Here is a 20434-nt window from a genome sequence, read left to right as displayed (position 1 = left end):
ATTTAGAACAAGTTTAACTTGGAAATGTTCAGTGTTGCGAATTTTCAAGTTATGATTTAGGGGATCAAAAACAAAGTTTGGTTTCTACTTTGAAAAACAAAATTTATGTGAAATTTTTTGAAAGTTTTATGTTTTATTTATATATTAAAAAAATTTATGAAGACTTTTTAAAATATTAAATTTTAGTTATCGACATATAAAAATATTTGTATGAGAGTTTTTTTAACGTAAATCAAAATTTTGTTATAGAAGGAAAAATATTATAAGGAAAATCTTGTCTAATAGTAAATTAATTAGAGTGTTAATAACATTCCCTTAAAATATCTAAATCCTATTGTCATGCACTCTGTTTTCTCACCAAAATGTTGCATACTGGTAAAGGAACTGAGGTTTGGGATTTGACTGTAATTGCAACTCATAAAAGACAGCATGAGCAATACGCAGCACTCTGTATGACTAAGAAGTAGCATGTCTTCACACCAATCAGACCCCATTTCGATTTCGGGTCAAAATCGCTTAATAGAATGTGTTAGATACTTGCCAGCAGAAACTTGTCACACATCAATGAAAAATTTTGAAGTACAGGACAAGGATTATTGCAAAGATGAGGGCAGCAATTATGGAGCCAACAATCCACTTATTCCGGCTGATCCTTCTAGACATGGAAGTCAATACCTTTTTGCTCTTATCAATTGCACTATCTACATCGGAAAGCTGAAAATGGAAAGAAACCATTTAAAACTACAATCTCCTGGATATGAAAAGATATCGAAGAAACAAGATTAAGCTGAAGATATTCTGCACAAAAGGATAAGAACAGATAGTTGATCCACAAAAGAGAAGCCAGATGATTGTATAAGAAATTATCGAAATGGTGCGTGTGGCATGCCTTCTTGTGAGAGTGTAAAAGAGTTTCACGTTGCTGATGCAAATCTTCAAGTATTGACACGCCAAGCTGTTCAGTCTCCAGCGCAGCCCTCCGACTCTCCGTTAATCTGTCAGTTGATTGGTTTAGCCTCTCAGTTGACATTGCCAATCTGTCCCTTTGATTTGCAGATGCCTGTTAAAATTTTGTTATTCTTGACAGATTGAATCAGAAGTAACAAATGGTTGGCTATGATTGATGAAAACAATCAACGAAAGATCTAGAAAGATAGGGCACATATATATGCATACCGTGTGAGCACCACCCATTCCAGATTCTAAATCTTCATTAGAAGGCTGATTAGAATTAAGCAATGTCAGTTTCTTCACTTCCCTTTTCAGCTTATTCAGATCCGATTTATATTCCCTGAGCTTTGCAAGTAGCGAAGCTTTCACGCTTGGCTGCAAACTTCGGGCCTCAAGATCCATTTTTCTAATCTGGTAAAACAAACGTGTTAGCCCATATGAAAACTAAACAAAATTGTTACTCAAAAACTAAATAAAATTGCAGCAGCTTGAAAAATATGAAGCTTGAGTATTACCAGAACATCACCATCATCCAATCCAGCTTGGAGTTCAGCAACCTCCTGTTTCTTTTTCTCTGCAGATCACAGTATTGCCTTTACCATTCTCCACAAATCAGCAAAAATATAAAATTTCAAAAGGATAGACACCCAGCATCGCTACAGTCAACAACTTTTAGCAACCGACAAAACAGAAATTTTGAGTGCTAGCAAAGTGATAAATTAGTCCACACTGACTGCATTTCCCATAGTTTTGGAAAGTGAACTTTCTGTGTGTATATATATATATATATATATATATATATATAATTTAATTTAAAATTTTCAAAAATGTAAGTTCTAGTGACTCCACAAAATACATTAAATTATCTGCATCGAACTAATGCCTCCATCCGCCTATCATTCAACCCACTTTTTCAAATTCCAATTAATGTAAATGGACAAACAATCCATAAATTTACCGATAATCAGCAATAACAATAACTACCAGCCAAAATCATATGAGCATGGGAAAAGCTGCACAAGAATTGTAATCAAAGATTGAGGTGACTTAATGAGTGTTGGAAACCACTTCTCCCAAATATTTAAATTCATGGAACAAAGCGAAAGGGTTATGATTATCCACCCAAGACCAATTTAGATAAATACACGTGGTTTTGCACGGCAGATGCTTTACGGCTGTGACCTTTGACTCCAATAGCATGTTAAAAAACATTTCTCCCAAAAGTTACAGCTCATGGAAGGTAGCCTAAATATACTTAGCAATGAGTCTATTTATTTTCCTACATGAAGGAACGACTAAATATTTTAATTAATACGATTAAAAATCTATTTTCATTCCTTATTATCAACTCAAACCAAAGATTTAGATTGATCAAGGGCCAGAGCTTGAAGTTCATTAGATCCAAATTAACTGGCACTATTTGTTTTAAATCCACAAGGATCTTGCTAATGAACTGAGACCTACTTAAAACCACGAGTTACAAGTAAATTTCAAGTTATAAACAAGATCATTCAATCCAGACAGTGCTACAAGAGCAAACAGCAACAAAGATTTCCTTCAATGACAAAATTTTAACCAACAAAATTATAAAACAAATATCAACACGAAACACATCAAGGCTGAAAGTTAGCAAACCAAATATATGTTATTTAGAAAACAAAATTTAGGAGAAAAAAAGCGTTCACTCAACCGCCTACGATCAAAAAGATCGGATTAAGTTCCAAATCCTCTAGAAAATTTAAGTACCTCCATCGGGAAGAGCAGCGGCAGAGTTACATTTCCTCGACAAATTCGCCGATAGCTCACAGTACTGCCTCTCATATCCTTCATAAATCTCGCTCATTTTCCTCCTGAATCTCTGCTCGATGGACCAAAACACCAAAAAAAAAAATCGAAAATTGATGGATCAAACAAAGTAAAAGAATTCATCCCCAAACCAACACACGTAAAATGAAATCACCGCAATAATTGTGTATACTTACAGAGATTCAAGGGGATCGGCCTCCCAACGATGATACGAGCGAGTTGACTCAGATCAGAGGATGCATCGTTGCGCCAGGAACTCGGACGAAGCTGATTGAATTGAAAATAGGGAGAAAATAGAATAACGTAAGGGGTGAATTGGGAATTACAAATTCGTTTTTATACCCCTAGAATTCTCTATATTTACTTACGTCCTTGTATTTTAAAGTTTTATCTATTTGTATCTCCTGTCGCTATTTGACCTAATCGAAGTATCCAAACGAACCTGCCCAATTTGTGAGACATATCACAATGTACCACAATCAAAAATCGATCTCCTATTTATCTCTCTCTCAAATTGAGCCCTATCTCCCAAATGAGTCGGTCTTTATTGTCTAAACTCTAAGGGTATGATTGGTGTTGATGACAAGTGAATGAAAAATTGTTAAATCCATGTTTGTCTATATTTTATTGGCCCAATTAATCAAAAAGTTCGTGTAAAAAAAAAAAAAAAAACTACTTTGTTGAAAAAACGTCTCTTTATTTTAGGCAGATTCACAATCAACTTTTTAAAATATAACATAAATTAAAAATTTATCCACAAAAGAATCCACAAGGAAGATCTAGAATTTTAGATATGCTCTCGCGATTAGGAGGTCGGGAAGAATGACGGTCCATACTCAGCCGTAATCGATTGTCGTTCATATATATTTCATTATATGATTGGTAGGTCGGCAAAGAATTGGTAAATTGTTGTATTTTGAATGTATGTAGAAGCTTTGTTTTTTTTTGTTTAAGGTGTTGCGTATAAACATTTTTTATTTTTTAGAAATTGCAGTTTGGAGTTATGTATTATGCCGTGATACGAGTTAGAAGCTGTAATTAGGGAGCCAACAAATGTGGACTTTCAAATCCCCTTTTCATGTGATTTGTCTTTCCTTGGGACATCCATATTTTAATTATCTCCTACCTTCGGAAGAAATGTCCTCAAAATGAGCAGCAATATGATTTTTTTAGCGTAATAAATTTTTATATGACTTGGGTTTAATCATGTTTAACGGAACAAAATACATATTACTTTTTTGAATGAGCTCTTGTGTTCACGTAAAGGCTTCCACACGTATCCTCGTCTTGGGATTGGTAGAGCTATTGTGGGTACTTTTGGATGCGAGTACGTAACTTCAAACAAACACAGAAAGCTGTTTAGATAGAAATTGGTTTTGAAATAAAGGAAATGAACAGGTATCTTCGTTTTAATATTTTGATTTCATGGAGGAGGCATGGCTTTTTTACTTTAGAATTTTGTAATGCGAAGCTGTTGGATTTGTCCATTTCAGAGCTCATGCTTATGAACAATTGGTTTTGAAATATAGGAAATGGAAATGTGGGTGTGTTTTAAGATCAAATTGGTTTGATTCTTGAAGTCGAGCTGTCAGAACATATTTTTCTAAGGCACATAATTTTTGGAGATGAAATCTTATTTTTAGAAGAGGACCCCCTCAATGTTGTGAACCAACCATCAAAGGATTTGTGACGTGAATTAAGTGGCAAGCATTCAATTGGTTGCAATTCTTTGGGCTCAATTTTGTGGTTGTTTGGATATGGATTTGCCTAAGTGATCTAATCGTATCAGTATAATGTGCAGCTCTAGCCAAAGTTTTTTTATACTAAAGCAAATGCATACAAAGCACCCTTCCAATAACAGAGTATGCAATTTCTATTTTTCAAACCTGGAAAATAAAAGGATTTTGCTTGAAATTTTTAAAGAGAAGTAACAGAAAGAACGCTGAAGCTAGCACAATCCCAACTTCTACAAGAAGGTATTTCATTGAAGTTTCACTTTTAGTTTTACAATTGTTAGCCAAAATAGACTTATTTGATCATAATTTTTCTTAGAATATCATAAATATAAACAATAAACGTCGACAAATTCTACTTTTAGTGTTGCTGCACCAAATAATGTTTCGTTCTTTCGTAATGTTATGTCTTTTAACACTACAGTACAAGTAGTTAGTCGCCAAATGACGACGTTTGGATAGTAGAGTACCGGCCTCATACAATATGACACGAAGAATTAATGCGCAAATGAGCCACTTATAACAGATCATTAAAATAGAAGATGTTCAACATGTGGGCAATTTGAGGATGAATCGAAATGCATTTGCACACTTGTGTTATTAGCTAACTAATATTGGAGGACTGATAGAATCTTGAAATGTCCAGATTCAGGAGAAAGTTGTTATGTTTTTGTCTATCTTGGCTCATCATAAGAAATACTGAATTACTGGTCACGATTTCATGCGTAGTAGACACACAATCAGCATTCATTTCCATGAAGTTTTGCGATCAATTCTTAAGTTGCATTCTATATTACTTACTAAGCCTATTTCCGTCGACGACAATTGCACTAACGAAACTTGGAAATGGTTTAAGGTAACGTAAAAATACTTGTTAATATTTGTTAACACTTGTTCCGTTTTTTATTTTGCACATACCATTATTCAATGACATGTAACATTACTATTGTAACGACTATGGGCTATCCCGATCTTGGGCTCACTCGGGGGGCTTGTCTCATCTTGGGTTCCCTCTGGGGCCTTTTCCCTCACGGGCTTTCAACATGCGTCATTACTCATAGGACTCTCCACACCAGGATGGTAGAGTGGTACCTCCCCAAGTCTCGAACTCATAACCTCCTGGCATAAGTACGTTGTTCAAAGAGACTTGGTACCAGTTGAGATCTTGGGCTCCCTCGGGTGCCTTGTCCCATCTTGGGTTACCACTGGGGCCTTTTCCCTCACGGGTTTTCCACATGCATCATTACTCATAGGACTCTCCACACCAGGTTGGTGGAGTGATACCTCCCCAAGTCTCGAACTCATGACCTCTTGGCATAAGTACATAGTTCAAAGAGACTTGGTACCAATTGAGCTACTAGCCCAACTGGTACCAAGTCTCTTTGAACTATGTACTTATGCCAGGAGTATTAGAGTAGGTGCCCAACAAGCCAACTTGTGGCTAGGATTTTACTTACTCTAATATACATCAATCTTTATTTTAATAATATTTTATGATTTTAATCATATTATGACATTTAGTTTATCTGTATACTCATGCAAGCTGCATAGATAAAGTCCTTGAGTATACAATAAGTACCATGAGGTCTGCCTTTCAACGTAAGATCATGAAACTCATTAGGAATTGTACTGTATATTCTAAATCAATTCTTAGTTGATTCAGCCGCCTAAAACAAGGATAAAGGTCGATCGAGCTTGAGACTAGCATCTGTGATGAAAATGTCAGTGTTTCATTGACAAGGGCATGGAGAGGTCCATTCATATAGATGGGTGATCATATGATGATGTACTGAACAACCCTCCATCGGACTTTCCAAGTGGTTATCACTTATCGAGTGGAATAGTCCACGGTTATGGTTGTACACCATTAATCCTTTGATCCGGGACAATATGAAGGCTCTGCGTATTAGCATGCACTTTGACTCGTTTACCGATTCCACTGAGGGTCATAAGGTGGCGAGGTTGGGTGTAGTTTCGAAATACGTAGGAGCCAATATATTGTAGTTGAGGATTCACCGATCACCTACGGGTGAAGATAATATGTGATCTGATAAGTTAATAGTGCAAGAAATCTCTGGCCAGAGCAATAAATGTGTTTTAGGGAATGTGGTTTTCTAGTTGCACATCCGATGCCATTATTATTACTCAGAGAAACATCACATTGTTATCGAATTAATTAGCAACTCTCGATATACCAGTGGTTGCAGATTCGATCGGGATATACTTGGTTGAAGGGAACATATTGTACATTAACCATAGCATAAGGTTCTTGCAGGCACTATCAGTGATACCTAGGGGATCATGGAACGATGCTACCAGACGCTCTTACCGTGATCCGATGAGTGCAATCAGAGTTGGGTTCTGACATTCTTGATCAAGGGGATGATGAAAAGAATGGAGCTAATTAGGGTAAGCTCGAATAAGAACAAATGTTGTTCTGAATCACAAAGAAGTTGTGAACTCATAGCTAGCTGTATTCCTGAACCATTGAGGGTCACACAAATACTGACTGTTATCTACCCGAACAAAAATAATTAAATTCAAAGAGTTGGATTTAATAATAATAAATTTAATATGATTAAATTTCAATACTTATAATAGTGATTATAAGTAAGCACGAAAAATCGAATAAAAGTTATATTTTTGAAATATCGGATTTGTTGAATTATTATTATTATTATATATATATATAAGATTTTATATCGAAACATGTATATTATATATGACATATATAAGTATACATGTAGATATTATATATATATATATATATATATATATATATATATATATATTAGTGGGCATTTCAATGAATGGAAAAAGAGGGTGTCCACGTGATGCATTTTAAAATTGATTGGACAATGCATTTAAAGTGTGGGGAACTAAGAAATGAAAAGGAACATGCAATTCAATTGATATACGGAAGAATTGAAATGATAATGTTTTAAAAATGATAGTAGGACAATCATTCATTAAATGAGCCGTGTAATTAAATAGAGGTGTGATTGAAGAAGGGCTCTTCAATAATTCTTACTTCTCTCTCAACTTCTGTGGGGACCCGGATGCTAATTCATTCCTTAATCGTCTTTAGGAATAATTCAAACAATTCTAATAAACAGGGTCTAAATTTTTTTTTTTAAAAAAATACAAAGCGGAAACGTAATGTAATTCCATTCAAATTACATATTAAACATAAATATACAAATCTTGTATTATCTACAAGAATTCAACTAGGTTCAACTATATCTCAGTGCTGAATCCTAAGTTGCTTCGAAGCCCGGATCTCCACGCTATCTAGTCCAGCCTCGTTCTCTTCTTGACCCTGATCCTATCCCACCTGTTGCCATGCACACATACAAACAAGACAACAGCCGGATAACTCCGGTGAGAATTATATTCTCAGTATAAATCATGTATACATGCAATCATAAAAACAATATAAAAGCATATAACAGATATGTCTAACATGTATTCAGATCATAATATAAATCCATATCAAGAATAAATCCTATTCTAAACATGTACCATCATCAGGAATATAAATCAATATGTACCATATTCAGGAACATAATCAACATGAATCAATATAAATGTCAATTTGACTCATGACTCCACATTTTAGACTAGACTCAATCCTAGTCTAGGGATCCCGGTTCCAGATGTTAGCATTCCCATATCGACCAACAGTAATAGAAAAGACTCTAGTTCTATCCACGTCGATAGGGTATCGATCACCAGTAATAGAAGAAACTCCAATTCTATCCACATCGATATAATATCGATCATCAGTAATAGAAGAGTTACATTCTATCCACATCGATACAGTACCGATCACCAGTAATAGAAGAAGCCACATTTCTATCCACATCGATAGCCAATCATCCGGTGATAGACTTTGGCACTATCGCCAATACACTATCTTGGGACATCGTGCAATGTGCCCGTGGCGATCCCACCACTATCAGGCACTTCTGTCCCAAGATACTCGTCTAATACCTGCTATCTATCAATCAAGAGAACAAGTACGTCAATCACATCAATGCAAATATCAATGCAATAAAGTAAAGTATGTGATTTAGGGAAACTCGAGTCAAACCTCACTCGAGTTGTGCAATCCCAACTCAACATTAATTTATACCTTTATCTTCTCGGTCCGACGAAGACGAAGTATTGAAGTCAACTCTGTTCATACCCAATCTGATAATGACAATCGAATAGATACAATATCAGTATATAACTCGGTTCAAAACTTGTTCTGATCAGTACTCAAATCAAAACATAATCGGATCAATGCCAATCGACATATGATACCACGATACCATCTCAATCAATACCGAATCTGATCAATATCAATCAATTGATGTTTCGACGGCATAACAATACAGTCTCGATAACTCCATCAATTCCAACACCACAGATATAATACCAGAACTCATAATCAATATCGGTGTAACTCATAATTTCAATAACAATTCAAATCTGATATCGAATCTCAATTAATCGACTCCAAAATTCATAACAATTCCATAATCAGTCTGTTTCTTAATCTGACTTCGATTCTATGATGTCTAACATGTCAAGAACATCATATATGAATTCCATTCAATTATGGCAATATCATAATTTCAAGACATATCAAAACGTAGTAAAACTTACGTCCAGTTGTAGCCTACGTCGTTAGGAACTCGGTACTGAAGTCGGATTTAAAATCAGATCAGCGGATCTTTCACAATCCTACATTTACGATCAAAGAATTGAAAATTCCTCAAGCTTTCCCTCGGTTTCCTTTTCTTCCTCTGAATCAATTTGTGTAATGTATATATATATATATACACACGTTGCACTCCAAGAGACGAAATGTCGATTTTTCGTGATGCATGCCTGGCGCATATGCGCGCCCAAGTCCCGCGCATATGCGCCGAACGTTCTGTCCGAACTTACAGCAAGTCGCGCATATGCGCGACGTCCTTCCGCGCATGTGCGCGACATTCTCTGGACTCGAGTCGTACCGAAACACCTCCTCGCGCATATGCGCGCCCTATCTCGCGCATATGCGCGAGGTCCTCTGCCTTCGCCATGAGCTACTCGCACATATGCGCGTCTTTCTTCGCGCATGTGCGCGCAAGGTTCTGTCTACCTCGCGCATGTGCGCCCATCACGTCGCGCATGTGCGCGAGGACTCTTTCTTGCTCCTCATTTTGATTTTCTTTCGTCTTTCCCGGTCTGATCTGTTCCGTCTATAATCATATCAATTATCACCAATAGATTATAATAATTATCGCCAAATCCTTTTAGATTAACCGGATAAATTTCTCGGGCCTTACAACTTCGCTCTTGGCTAATTGATGAAAAAAATTATTTGATTTTCGTGCTTCTTGATTTGTTTGGAGAAAATCGGATAGTTGTCTAGTGCCAGCTATTTTGAGGAAGATATATACAGTTGGTGGATCGGATTTTGGTGGTTCGTGGTAGCGGCAAATTCAAGCCGTGCAGTAAGATTTGGATAAGATTGTCGTCACCACGATCTAGGTCGTGTGGTAATCTCTATTCGTGTATTTATTTTATTTACACGTATATGCTAAATATGAATCAAAGACAATCGATCGTCCCTGAAATATCGTATATCTGAAAAATTTTAAATTTCCGCTGCGTTTTAGATCTGATTTTCGGGACAAACCCAACAAGGAGGTCATGTGTTCGAGACTTGGGGAGGTATCACTCCGCCAACCTGATGTGGAGAGTCATATGAGTAATGACGCATATGGAAAGCCCGTGAGGGAAAAGACCCCAGTGAGAACCCAAGATGGGACAAGGCCCTCGAGGGAGCCCAAGATCGGGATAGCCCATGGTCGTCAGCAGCGCCGCAATGCTGCTCCCTTGCGCTGCGGCGCTGTCCCTGCACTATAAAATCCTCACCAACACACTTAAAATCCATCTTTTACCAATGCCATGCAATACCAATACCATATAATACCAATAAACTAACCAACCAAATACATGATCAAATCATCCATAAAACCATCTTAACAAGAATTCATCCCAACTAACAAACATAATTCCCAAAAACAAGAAACATACTAAAGCCATGTCAATAAACATAACCATAACCATATCCCTTAAACTCAATCACCAATACTATAAAATACAATAGTGACAATAACATGATAAAAAGGTTGGGATATTACAAATATGTATGATAAATTTTGCAGGATTGTATTGGCGCATTGGACGGTATATATGTTAGCATACATGTTCCTGCCTCGGAGAAACCAAAATAAAGAACTAGTAAAGGTACTATTTCGGTAAATGTATTGGGGGTTTGCAACCGTGATATGAACTTCATTTATGCACTTACTGGTGGGAGGGATCGGCGGCAGATGCTAGAGTTATCCACGATGCAGTGACTCGTGATGATGGTCTAAAAATTCAGAGAGGTCATATGAACATTTACATGTTTATGTTTTCTCAGTATATTATATAATCAATTTATGTTGCTTACTCGTCATGTAATCATAACGACAGAGTGTTATTGCTTGTGTGAGAATAGATATGCAAATTTGGAGGGATTTTGGACTCCTTGCAGAAGAGTACGATATCATAGGGATGCTTGGGGAAATCGTTCAATTGGCCCACAAAATTACGAAGAGCTCTTCTGTAGGACAGAGCGATTGCCGCTTTACCAAAAGCTATAGCTGGTGGTAATGGTGCAACTCAAATATTTTAAACCACACAGCAGCTCAAGCACCGCGGTTCGATCACTCTACCAAGTAAAGACAATTATTGCATCCAATAGTTTCCCTCCCAATAATTGCACTCCTTGCAATTAATGGGAATCGAACACGTGATCTTGCCTCTTATACCAGTTATAGGACCGATCGCTTGCCGCTTTACCAAAAGCTATAACTGGTGGTAATGATGCAACTCAGATATTTTAAACCACACAGCAGCTCAAGCACCACGGTTCGATCGCTCTACCAAGCAAGGACAATTATTGCACCCAACATCTTCAATTGGAAACATGCCCAAGCTTGTAATGTGATTGAAAGGCATTCGATTTGCTAAATGTGAGATGGGTTATCCTTCGAAGTCCATCGTTTTACCCTTTGGAAGTTCAAAATAAAATCATATTGGCTTGCATTTTGTTACAAAACTTCATCTGATCTCAAATGCCTAATGATCCTATTGAGGAAGTTGAAGAAGAGAGAAATAGCCTGATCCATTAAAATGAAGATGATTTCATTGAAAATTTTGAGTCATCTGTATCACAACTAGTAGAACATTATTACAGTAGTTGTGATTAAGTTTTAAACTATTTTCATTTCCGAAACATGTATTAACCACTTACATTGGTATTTACATCTATTCGATTTAGATAGTGCATATTATGTTGCAATGAACGTTATATATCCAAGTTGAGTTATTATCTTGTGTTAATTGTATTTATCATATAATATTGCATATTGTTCACTAATTAAATTAGTATAATTTATTTTATATCTTTCAGGAATATAATCTATGGAGTCTAGGGCAAGCTCCACAAATTTTGGTGACAAAGCCAAGAAAACAGAGAAGACTCGATGTACTTGGAGTACACGTGATGAAGATGTTCTTATTCAAGCATTGAAAGACGCTATCAACTGTGGATGGAAAAGTGAGAATGGATTTAAATATGAGTACTTGACATTTTTAGAAGATGCGATGAAGAAAATGATCCCAGATACTGACTTACGTGGAAATCCACATATTAATTCAAAATCCATGCGTGGAAGAAAACACATGGTTCTCTGGTGACAATCTTAAGCAAAAGTAGGATCGGTTGGAATGAGAGAGACAAAATGGTTTAAGCTATGAATGAGGCATGAAAATCAACGATTAAGGTATTATTTTACATGGTTGTTTGTTTGGTTAATAGCTGGAATAATTTTTTTCGTTGAGAAATGATTACATGGGAATCCTTGTTCTTTATCTGGTTTGTTTTTATAAACAATAACATCTCCTCAAGTTTTGCTTAATTTGTTACAGGTAGACAATAGTGTACATTTCTTGCGGCATAGGAAATGGTCGTATTACCATGATTGGTGTGAAATATTTGGAAATGATCGAGCAACTGGTGAACATACAGAGGACTTTGCGAATTATGTTAAAGATGTCCCTAATATGAATTACAAAGTATCTAATGACATCTAGGTTGGGCTTCAGGACGTATTTTGTGTTGTTGAAGGAGTTGGTGATTCCATTTCTGGGACACAAATTCCCTCATCCAAGAAAACTGCAAGCAACAAGTTAAAATCAAAGAAACATAAGAATTCAAATGAAGAAGAAGATAGCATCGTTGCGGCCATCAACAATGTCGCAGAAGTGACCAAGACTTCTATAGCAGACCTTGTTAAACAACTAGCAACTGATGAGAAGATGGAGAAGGCAATGGACAAAGCGTTAGACACATTAGAAGTGATTCAAGAGCTAAGCGCAGGAGGAAAAATTTCTTGTGCAGATTTGTTTGTTGATAACCCCAAAAATTGGCCCTTTTCTTGCGTCATGGTCATGAAGTTAGGCTAAGCTTAGTCAAAAGGCTCCTCAAATCAAGTTAAGAATTTGGATTTCTAGATCTAATTTCTCTTTGGCTAAACTGAGTGCATATGTTATTTGGATGAAATTTGAACAATATATGGACAATCTTGTCAAAGAATTAATTTTTTTAACATTCTGTATCGGTCATTCAGTAAAAATTTTTTAAAAAAATTATGTTTTTGGGCATTAACTTAGTTCAAGAATATGAATTTTATTAACTAGTTGATATATAAATCGAATTGAAATTTATGATTTTTGAAGGTTAGAACTTACGTGATTTGGATTCTATTCTTTGATGGATTATATTTCTTTCATTTGCACACACATTACGTAAATAATTTCATGACGAATCTAAAAAAAACATAAATAAAGTTAAAAAAATAGAAATAATTAGAAATCAATATTAAAAATGAGATAAAACGCAAATTAACTAAGGTATCACATAGAATGCAAATCTGTTAATTATTTTATTGTCATAAAATTTTCATATTAATTTTTATTAAAAAAAATAAATTATAAGATAAATACATGATCTATAATTTAAAATTTTATAATATATTTATTTATTAACATCTGAATACATGGTTTTGAAAACCCTGTCATTTTATACACCAAATTGTCAACAATACTAGTTTAGGGTATTTTTGTATCAAAAACAAAAAATGTAAAATTTATCATAATTATTAGAATCTTACGAAACAAAACATGATTTATCACAACACGTTATATATCATTATCTTGAGTTTTTTCATCAATTCAATTAGTTATCATATCCTACACATCAAACATAGCCTAAAGGTTTTCGAAAAAAATACAAATTAGATTTCAGTTTTATCTTCAGATCTATAATTTGTTTTCCACCCGAGTACTGCTTCATCCAAAACAAACTTTTACATCTTCATTACAAAATATATACACATACAAAAAAATACAGAGATAACTCATTTAAAGTGTCTTCTTAATGTTCTTTTAGAGGCAACAAGTGTTGAGTATGCCGGTAGGAGTTTCTTCTCATGGAGTCATGAAGAAAAAAGATTGTGAAAATATTTGAGATATAAAATATAATGAGCTTATTTTTTGGGACCTAGGCAGGAGCCCTGATAGCCCTGCCCAGGGACGGCTCTGTCCCAAGGCAATAAATCTGCGTTCGAGAAGCTAACAGTCACCATCCATCTCTTCCAAGACATCTCCAAGATTAAATTTATTTCTTAATTTTTTTGATAATATTATGTATTAAATATATTAAAATATTCAAATATAAGAGTTTGTCTTTCTAGATTAATCTTATTAATTATAAGATTTATACTAATTCTAGTTATGATCTTCTTATTAAAAGAGTTTATTTCATAATAAAACTTCATTTTTCATATTTTGTATATATCTATTCTGTAGAGCCCAAAATCAATACACGTAAAGCACATGCATTTATTTAAATTAAATTAAATAATTTTTAGTGATGCATGACCTATTTAAATTGCATTTTTTTAAATTATTTATGTTTATGTGATGCACGTTAAAATGTTTTCTCGAGTTTCATGTTTCAGACGATTATTCGATGCAGGATCGAGGAAAAGAGACCGGTGATGATTTTGACAATTTTAAAATGTGGTATTTTATTTTTAAGTTAAGGTTGGGGCATATTAATTAATTTAATAAGTTTCAGCATTTTAAAGCCTAAATTATGTATTTAGTGAGTTTAGAATTTTGAAACTTTTAAAGTTGGCTTTGTACATTTTATTTTGTTAAAAATGAGAATTTTATAAAATTAGTGTGTATTTATTTTAATTGAGGAATTTGTTTAAAATTAATGTGAGTTAACCTTGTTATTAGCATTTTAATTAGTTATTTAACAAATTAACTCTCGTAATTACCACTAATCACACACACACATACTTTTACACACACTAAAAATCGGCTATCACACACACACACACTTCATTATTCAGATTTTATTATTTTTGAGAAGAGAAAACCTAGGGTTCCTCCACCTTAGAGCAGCCGCCCTTCCCTCTGATATTTCCAGCAAGTTTTCGGTGATTTTTATTGCAAGAAAATCACGCCACGTTCGTTCCGGATCGTCTATCGCATCCTTCCTGCTTCGGTGTCGTCGGTCGGTAACGTTAATTATCAAAAGACATGTATATTCTGTTATTCCTGCGTCGATCTAGTCATATTATGTGTTGCGATGTTTTTATGCGAGAAAATCCATGTGTGATGTAAATGGTTTGAGCAGAAAAATTGTTTGATCAATCTATGCAACGTTTTTAGATCTCAGAATTTCGTTTTTACTGTATTTTGAATTACTGCGATTTTTCGGTCGCTTTTCTGGAAAACCTTTAAACATATGAAACGTATAACTTTTCGATACCTTCGATTTGATATAAAATTCAAAATATTTGGATAAAAATTGAGTGAGTTATGGTGTTTCTCGTAGGGCTGCTCAAACTGCGTTTTCTGAAAATTATGATATTGATGTGTTCTTGAAGTTTATTTCTTGCAAGCTTCGTTGGGAACCGTCGGGTGATCGCTGCTGTGTTTAGGTATATGGAGTATGAGTCTGGGATGAGTTTTGATGCTTCGTTTCGTGTCGATAGTCGTTGGTTGCATTAGAAATCATAGGAGACAATTGGTGTCAAAATTTGAGTTTATGGGTTTTATTGCGTTGCGTGTGGTGCGTCGTTTCTTTGGGAACGTTTGGGGCGTTTTTATGGAGTCGGGTCAGTGTCATAGTGTCCTAGGATGTGTCTCGATGGATTGGTTCACGAATTGTATCGTTTTAGTTAGGAGTGTTAAGATGCTAGTCGCGGAGTCCAGAAGACTCGGCGCCCAAGCGGTAATATTTTACCGCCCGAGCGCCACTTCTTCTGTCCGAGTGTTTTTCCCAGTAGACCTAGCGCTCGAGCGGTAAATTTTTACCGACCGAGCGCGGCCCCATCTGTGAGAGTGTTTTGGTTCTTTCTTCTTTTCAAGTTCAATAGTGAGTTCATGTCTTTTATTTTTGGGAAATGTTCACATATCATTTTAGAGATTGTTAGGGGTTTGATGTCATGGGTTAGTACGATGATTTAACGAGGTCAAATCCCGAGTGATCTAGAATGTTATATGCTATTTTTTTTTGTACTTCGGTGGTGAGTACGAGTACCTACGTCTAATCTATGTAAGTTAACGGTTTGAATGCTTGTTAGTATATGCAGCAGTGGCCCCAAGCGAGATCCAACGAATCCCTAAACGCCAAGTAAGTAAGTATGTTCGACGTGCAAGAAAATACTTTTAAGTTTTTGAGGTATGCTAAATGTCTTGTGACCAAATTATGTATGGGATTGGAAAGCGGTAAAGTATGACCAGGGACCAATCCACCCCGTTAAATTATGAACGGGTTTAAATCAGGATTGGAAAGTAGTAAAGTATGACCAGGGACCAATCCACCCGTTAAATTATGTAGGATCTTCCCTGTCAGTCCAGTACTGTGGTTTTAGTCTGATCAGGCGTATTTATGTATGGGTCACTTGCTTTGAAACATGCCTCTACGCAAAATGATGAAGTTTATGTATGTACGAGTATGCAAGTATGTTTAAGAAAGCTTTACGTTGATGGCATGTCTATGTTATGTATGTATGTTCAAGCTTTTAAGTATTCAAGTTCAAGTTTCAAGTATGTACGTTCTATTTTAAAGATGCATGTGGTTTTATTACGTATTACTCGTTACTTCCAGTTTATACATGTTGAGTCTTTAGACTCACTAGACTTGATCGATGCAGGTGAGGATGAATTTGAAGAGACGAGAGGTGGGGACCAGTGAGCTGGCTTAGACTGAGCGGGAGGCTAGACCTGAGGACCGCCCATGTTTTAAGATTTTATGCAATGATTCAAAGACTCTGATTTCACGTTATTGTTTACAATGTTTAAACAATTGTTTTAAGCAAACTTTATTTGTGATCTTTAGTTGCAAATATTTTGAATGATCAGTTTATTGCTATCGCAATTTGAAGATTTCTATTTAATTAAGAAAATTTCTAATTTTTTCGCAAATTTTAAAGTAGTTTAAAAGTACGGTACGTTACATATTCAAGGAATTATCTCTAGGTCAAATAGACCTTATGTATATATCAAGAATAGATGTTCAAAAAGTGTGGACAGTGAGAGAAAACAAGGAAGAATAGAAAACTTGTGTTGTACTATGAACTAATCAAGTGATCGAGCTTCGTTGTGTTGTTGTGAAGTGTTGGAGACTCGCGTAACATTTAATCAAAATGTTGTTTGAGAATCGTTCATTGAATGGATTTCAATTTCACAGAGTTTTTATTCATAGTTATTTGGTTATTGTTGTTGATAGATATTTAGGATATACTTTTATCCCTCACTGTGTTAGGGGAGTTAGTTTTTGTTATTCACCAATATTCTTTTGGTGTGTAGAATAACTATATTTTTTAGTAAATATTTTGTCCTGAGATACCGCACAAATGCATACACTTGTGCATAATTATTTATGTATTAGTTTATTCACTTAAAGTAATTGTGTGCTAAATCATTTATTCCGCTGCATGTTATTTTAGTTGTTACAGCACCACACACAATGTTTGACTTAGAGAATTTTGGCCTATTGGACTTCTTCATTTTGAATGGAATATTGGACTAGCAAGGCCTTTATGAGTAGATGGTAAGTGAGAATGTCCCACAAAGGAAAATAATAATATCATTAGTGAGCTTATATTGAGTTACACTTTGTGATGTTGTAAGAATGATTGGTGAAGATGTCCTCTCTCGCGCATGTCATAGCAGGGAGAGCCCAAATCATGGGTCCAATTTGCACTGAAAAAGGCTTGACTTGTGTGCAAGCGTACGAACACGACCTGGGTGCATCGAATGTCGGACTGATTTTTGAAAATTCAATTTTGGATGATCTTCCATCTGCCTGACTCTTCAGCTAGACTGACTGTTGGTGCTCCAGCTGACCAACCTTTCGCCTTTCAGATGGCCAATCAGTGACACTATCCATATGTAACATGTGTGCCTATATATAGAGGCAGCCTTTAAGTCCTTCATCATCACACAACACGCTCTCCTATATTTTCGTTCAGCTTTCTTTTTTGTTTCTGCTACTGTTCCTCTACTCTACATCGTGAGATCATCTCGTGATAAAGTTCTGGTACTTTTTGGTTTGTCGTAGTAGTGCCTCGTGCTAGGTTATTGCTGGTTGTTCCATTGTATCCTGGGAAACAGACGTTCAAGTTCATCCTCGAAGCACATACCAGAGTGGACAAATCTGTGTTTCTTACGCAAGTTTTTTGTATCATAGGTTTGGTTTATTTTAAGTTTTTGCTCTACTGTCTTTCTTCACCATATTGTTCACTGGTTTCTTACGCAAGTTTTCTGTACTTTATCGTTGGATATATTGTGCAACACACAACACTTTTGTCTGGAACATACAGTCCACTAGTTATTTAGTACTTTCAAGTTAAACAATTCTTTCAATATCTTCCTCGCCACTTCAAAGTCACCATCGTTCTTTGGTACCCCCATCTATGTAATCTTCACTTAGTATTATGATTAAAAGCTTTGAGTAAAAAAAATGCATTGTTTTGTTTCTCAACTGTTTTGATTTTTTTTGAGTTTTTTTTCAATAATGTGTAGCATAGCTTTTAGGTTTTAACATGCCATTGGTTTTTAATTTTTGTTCACCGAGATTTAGTTTGAAATAATAGTAATGGACTAGGTTTGTTGCTTTGAGTCATTCATATTCAAATCAATCATAGTCTTGATCGATTAGATTATAACAAGTATTCTTTATCAATCTAATTTTGTTAATTTGTCATTTTTTATTTATTATTATTATTGGAGAATTTCTTATCATTTGAGAAATAGACATCTTTTCTGAATTTTATTCTTGGTTTGTTTTGAAGACAATGAACAAATTATCTGAATCTAGTGCATCCACACTGCATAAAAACAGGGATTTTTCAATATGAAGGAAATGAAGACTGTATGTATATATGAAAGAGAAATGACGTCTTGTACCAGAAAAAAAATATCATTTTTTGTTAGCTGATTATACTTTGATATGATTGTTTCAATAAATATGAATATTCCTGAGAGATTGGCAGGTTTATGGATAGGCTAATATGTTCCTTTTGGAGGGCTGAGATATGTTTTGCTGCTAGATTTCCAGGCTTCCTAGCAGTTGCTCAAAGTTGATTACTCCTTCTATAGAGAGTTGGAGCTACTACTTGCTATCTAATATGGTTAGTTTATTTGGTGGCTAACTTTGAGTTTCGGGGTATGTTCCGGGTAATTGTTTTGATATTTCTAGGGTATGTTCCGAATAAATGTATTGGTGTTTCGAGGATATGTTCTGTGTAGTTTTTTTAACGAAATATTAATTTCATTAAAAATGGTAAAAATTTCAAGATACAAATACTTTGGACATCCCCAAAAGATAATAATATCATACACCATAATCAACATACATACAACTAGCTAGAGACTAGAAATGCTATGTCATTCGCGTCAGGTATGCAGCGAAAAATGTGGATCTGAATTCTTCTAATTATACCATCAAGGATCGGTTGCTCATTGTCAAACATAACTCTGTTACGCAATGTCCATACATGGTACATAGTAGCTGCAAAGGCCGTAGTTCTCATTCTTGTCAGTGTCGAGTTCCCCCTGTAATGTTTACGAAATGCTCTAAAAACAGTTGCCGGTGAACCTATGATTTTCTTCATATCTAACCATTGGCGTACACCATCCCAGATTTGTTTTGAAATACGACATTGAAAGAATAAGTGTGCAACCGATTCTTCCTCAACTTGGCAAAGAACGCATTTCCTGTCACTTATAAATCCCAATCGGTCCCGAGTCAATAGTTTACGATGTGCAAGCAACCATAAAATAAATCGATGCTTCGGAATTATGCATGTCCTAGCCAACAATGGTTTCCAAGGCCAATTACCTATTGTATGCACAAAGAATGTATATGCTCGATATAGTCCCTAGTTGTTTCCAAACCAACTATGAAGTTGAGCTGTAGCAGCTTCCACCGAACCGTGACAACAGAGCAACTCATCCCGGATGTCTAAAATCTGCTTAATCAGCGGAGACTCGTCTTTGTGCAAACTCCAATTCCAAACCCCTCCAAAGCAGCTATATATGTGATTCATCAACTTAATCCAAAGACTTTCTTTCCTCAATTGAATCTTCCACAAAGTCTTCGCCGGGAGCGTCCTGTTCCACGCTTTTAGGTTCTTTAATCCAAGTTCTCCATCTACCAGTGGTTTACATAGCACATTCCATGCAATAGGTGGGTGTTTTGTTGGCCATACAAATTTCCGACAAATCGAATGGATCGAATCAATAACACAATTTGGCACAGGTAATAT

At 35.5% G+C, this 20434-nt stretch overlaps 1 protein-coding gene across 1 annotated transcript; it reads right to left on the bottom strand.

The window, feature by feature from the left end:
* Positions 1-432: 432 nt before the first annotated feature.
* LOC142523150 (vesicle transport v-SNARE 12) lies at positions 433-3106 on the bottom strand. The gene is made up of 6 exons (XM_075626799.1): positions 2934-3106; positions 2698-2809; positions 1467-1525; positions 1177-1362; positions 890-1060; positions 433-714 (listed from the first exon to the last, which is right to left on the bottom strand). The coding sequence occupies exons 2-6, from the start codon at positions 2792-2794 to the stop codon at positions 562-564; spliced, it is 666 nt and encodes a 221-aa protein (XP_075482914.1). The 5' UTR covers positions 2795-2809; positions 2934-3106; the 3' UTR covers positions 433-561.
* Between the last annotated feature and the right edge of the window lie 17328 nt (positions 3107-20434).

The sequence above is a fragment of the Primulina tabacum genome, chromosome 13 (genome assembly GCF_025594145.1).
Source record: "Primulina tabacum isolate GXHZ01 chromosome 13, ASM2559414v2, whole genome shotgun sequence".
In the NCBI taxonomy this organism is placed as follows: Eukaryota; Viridiplantae; Streptophyta; class Magnoliopsida; order Lamiales; family Gesneriaceae; genus Primulina; species Primulina tabacum.
This window is presented reverse-complemented; position numbering and strand designations above follow the sequence as displayed.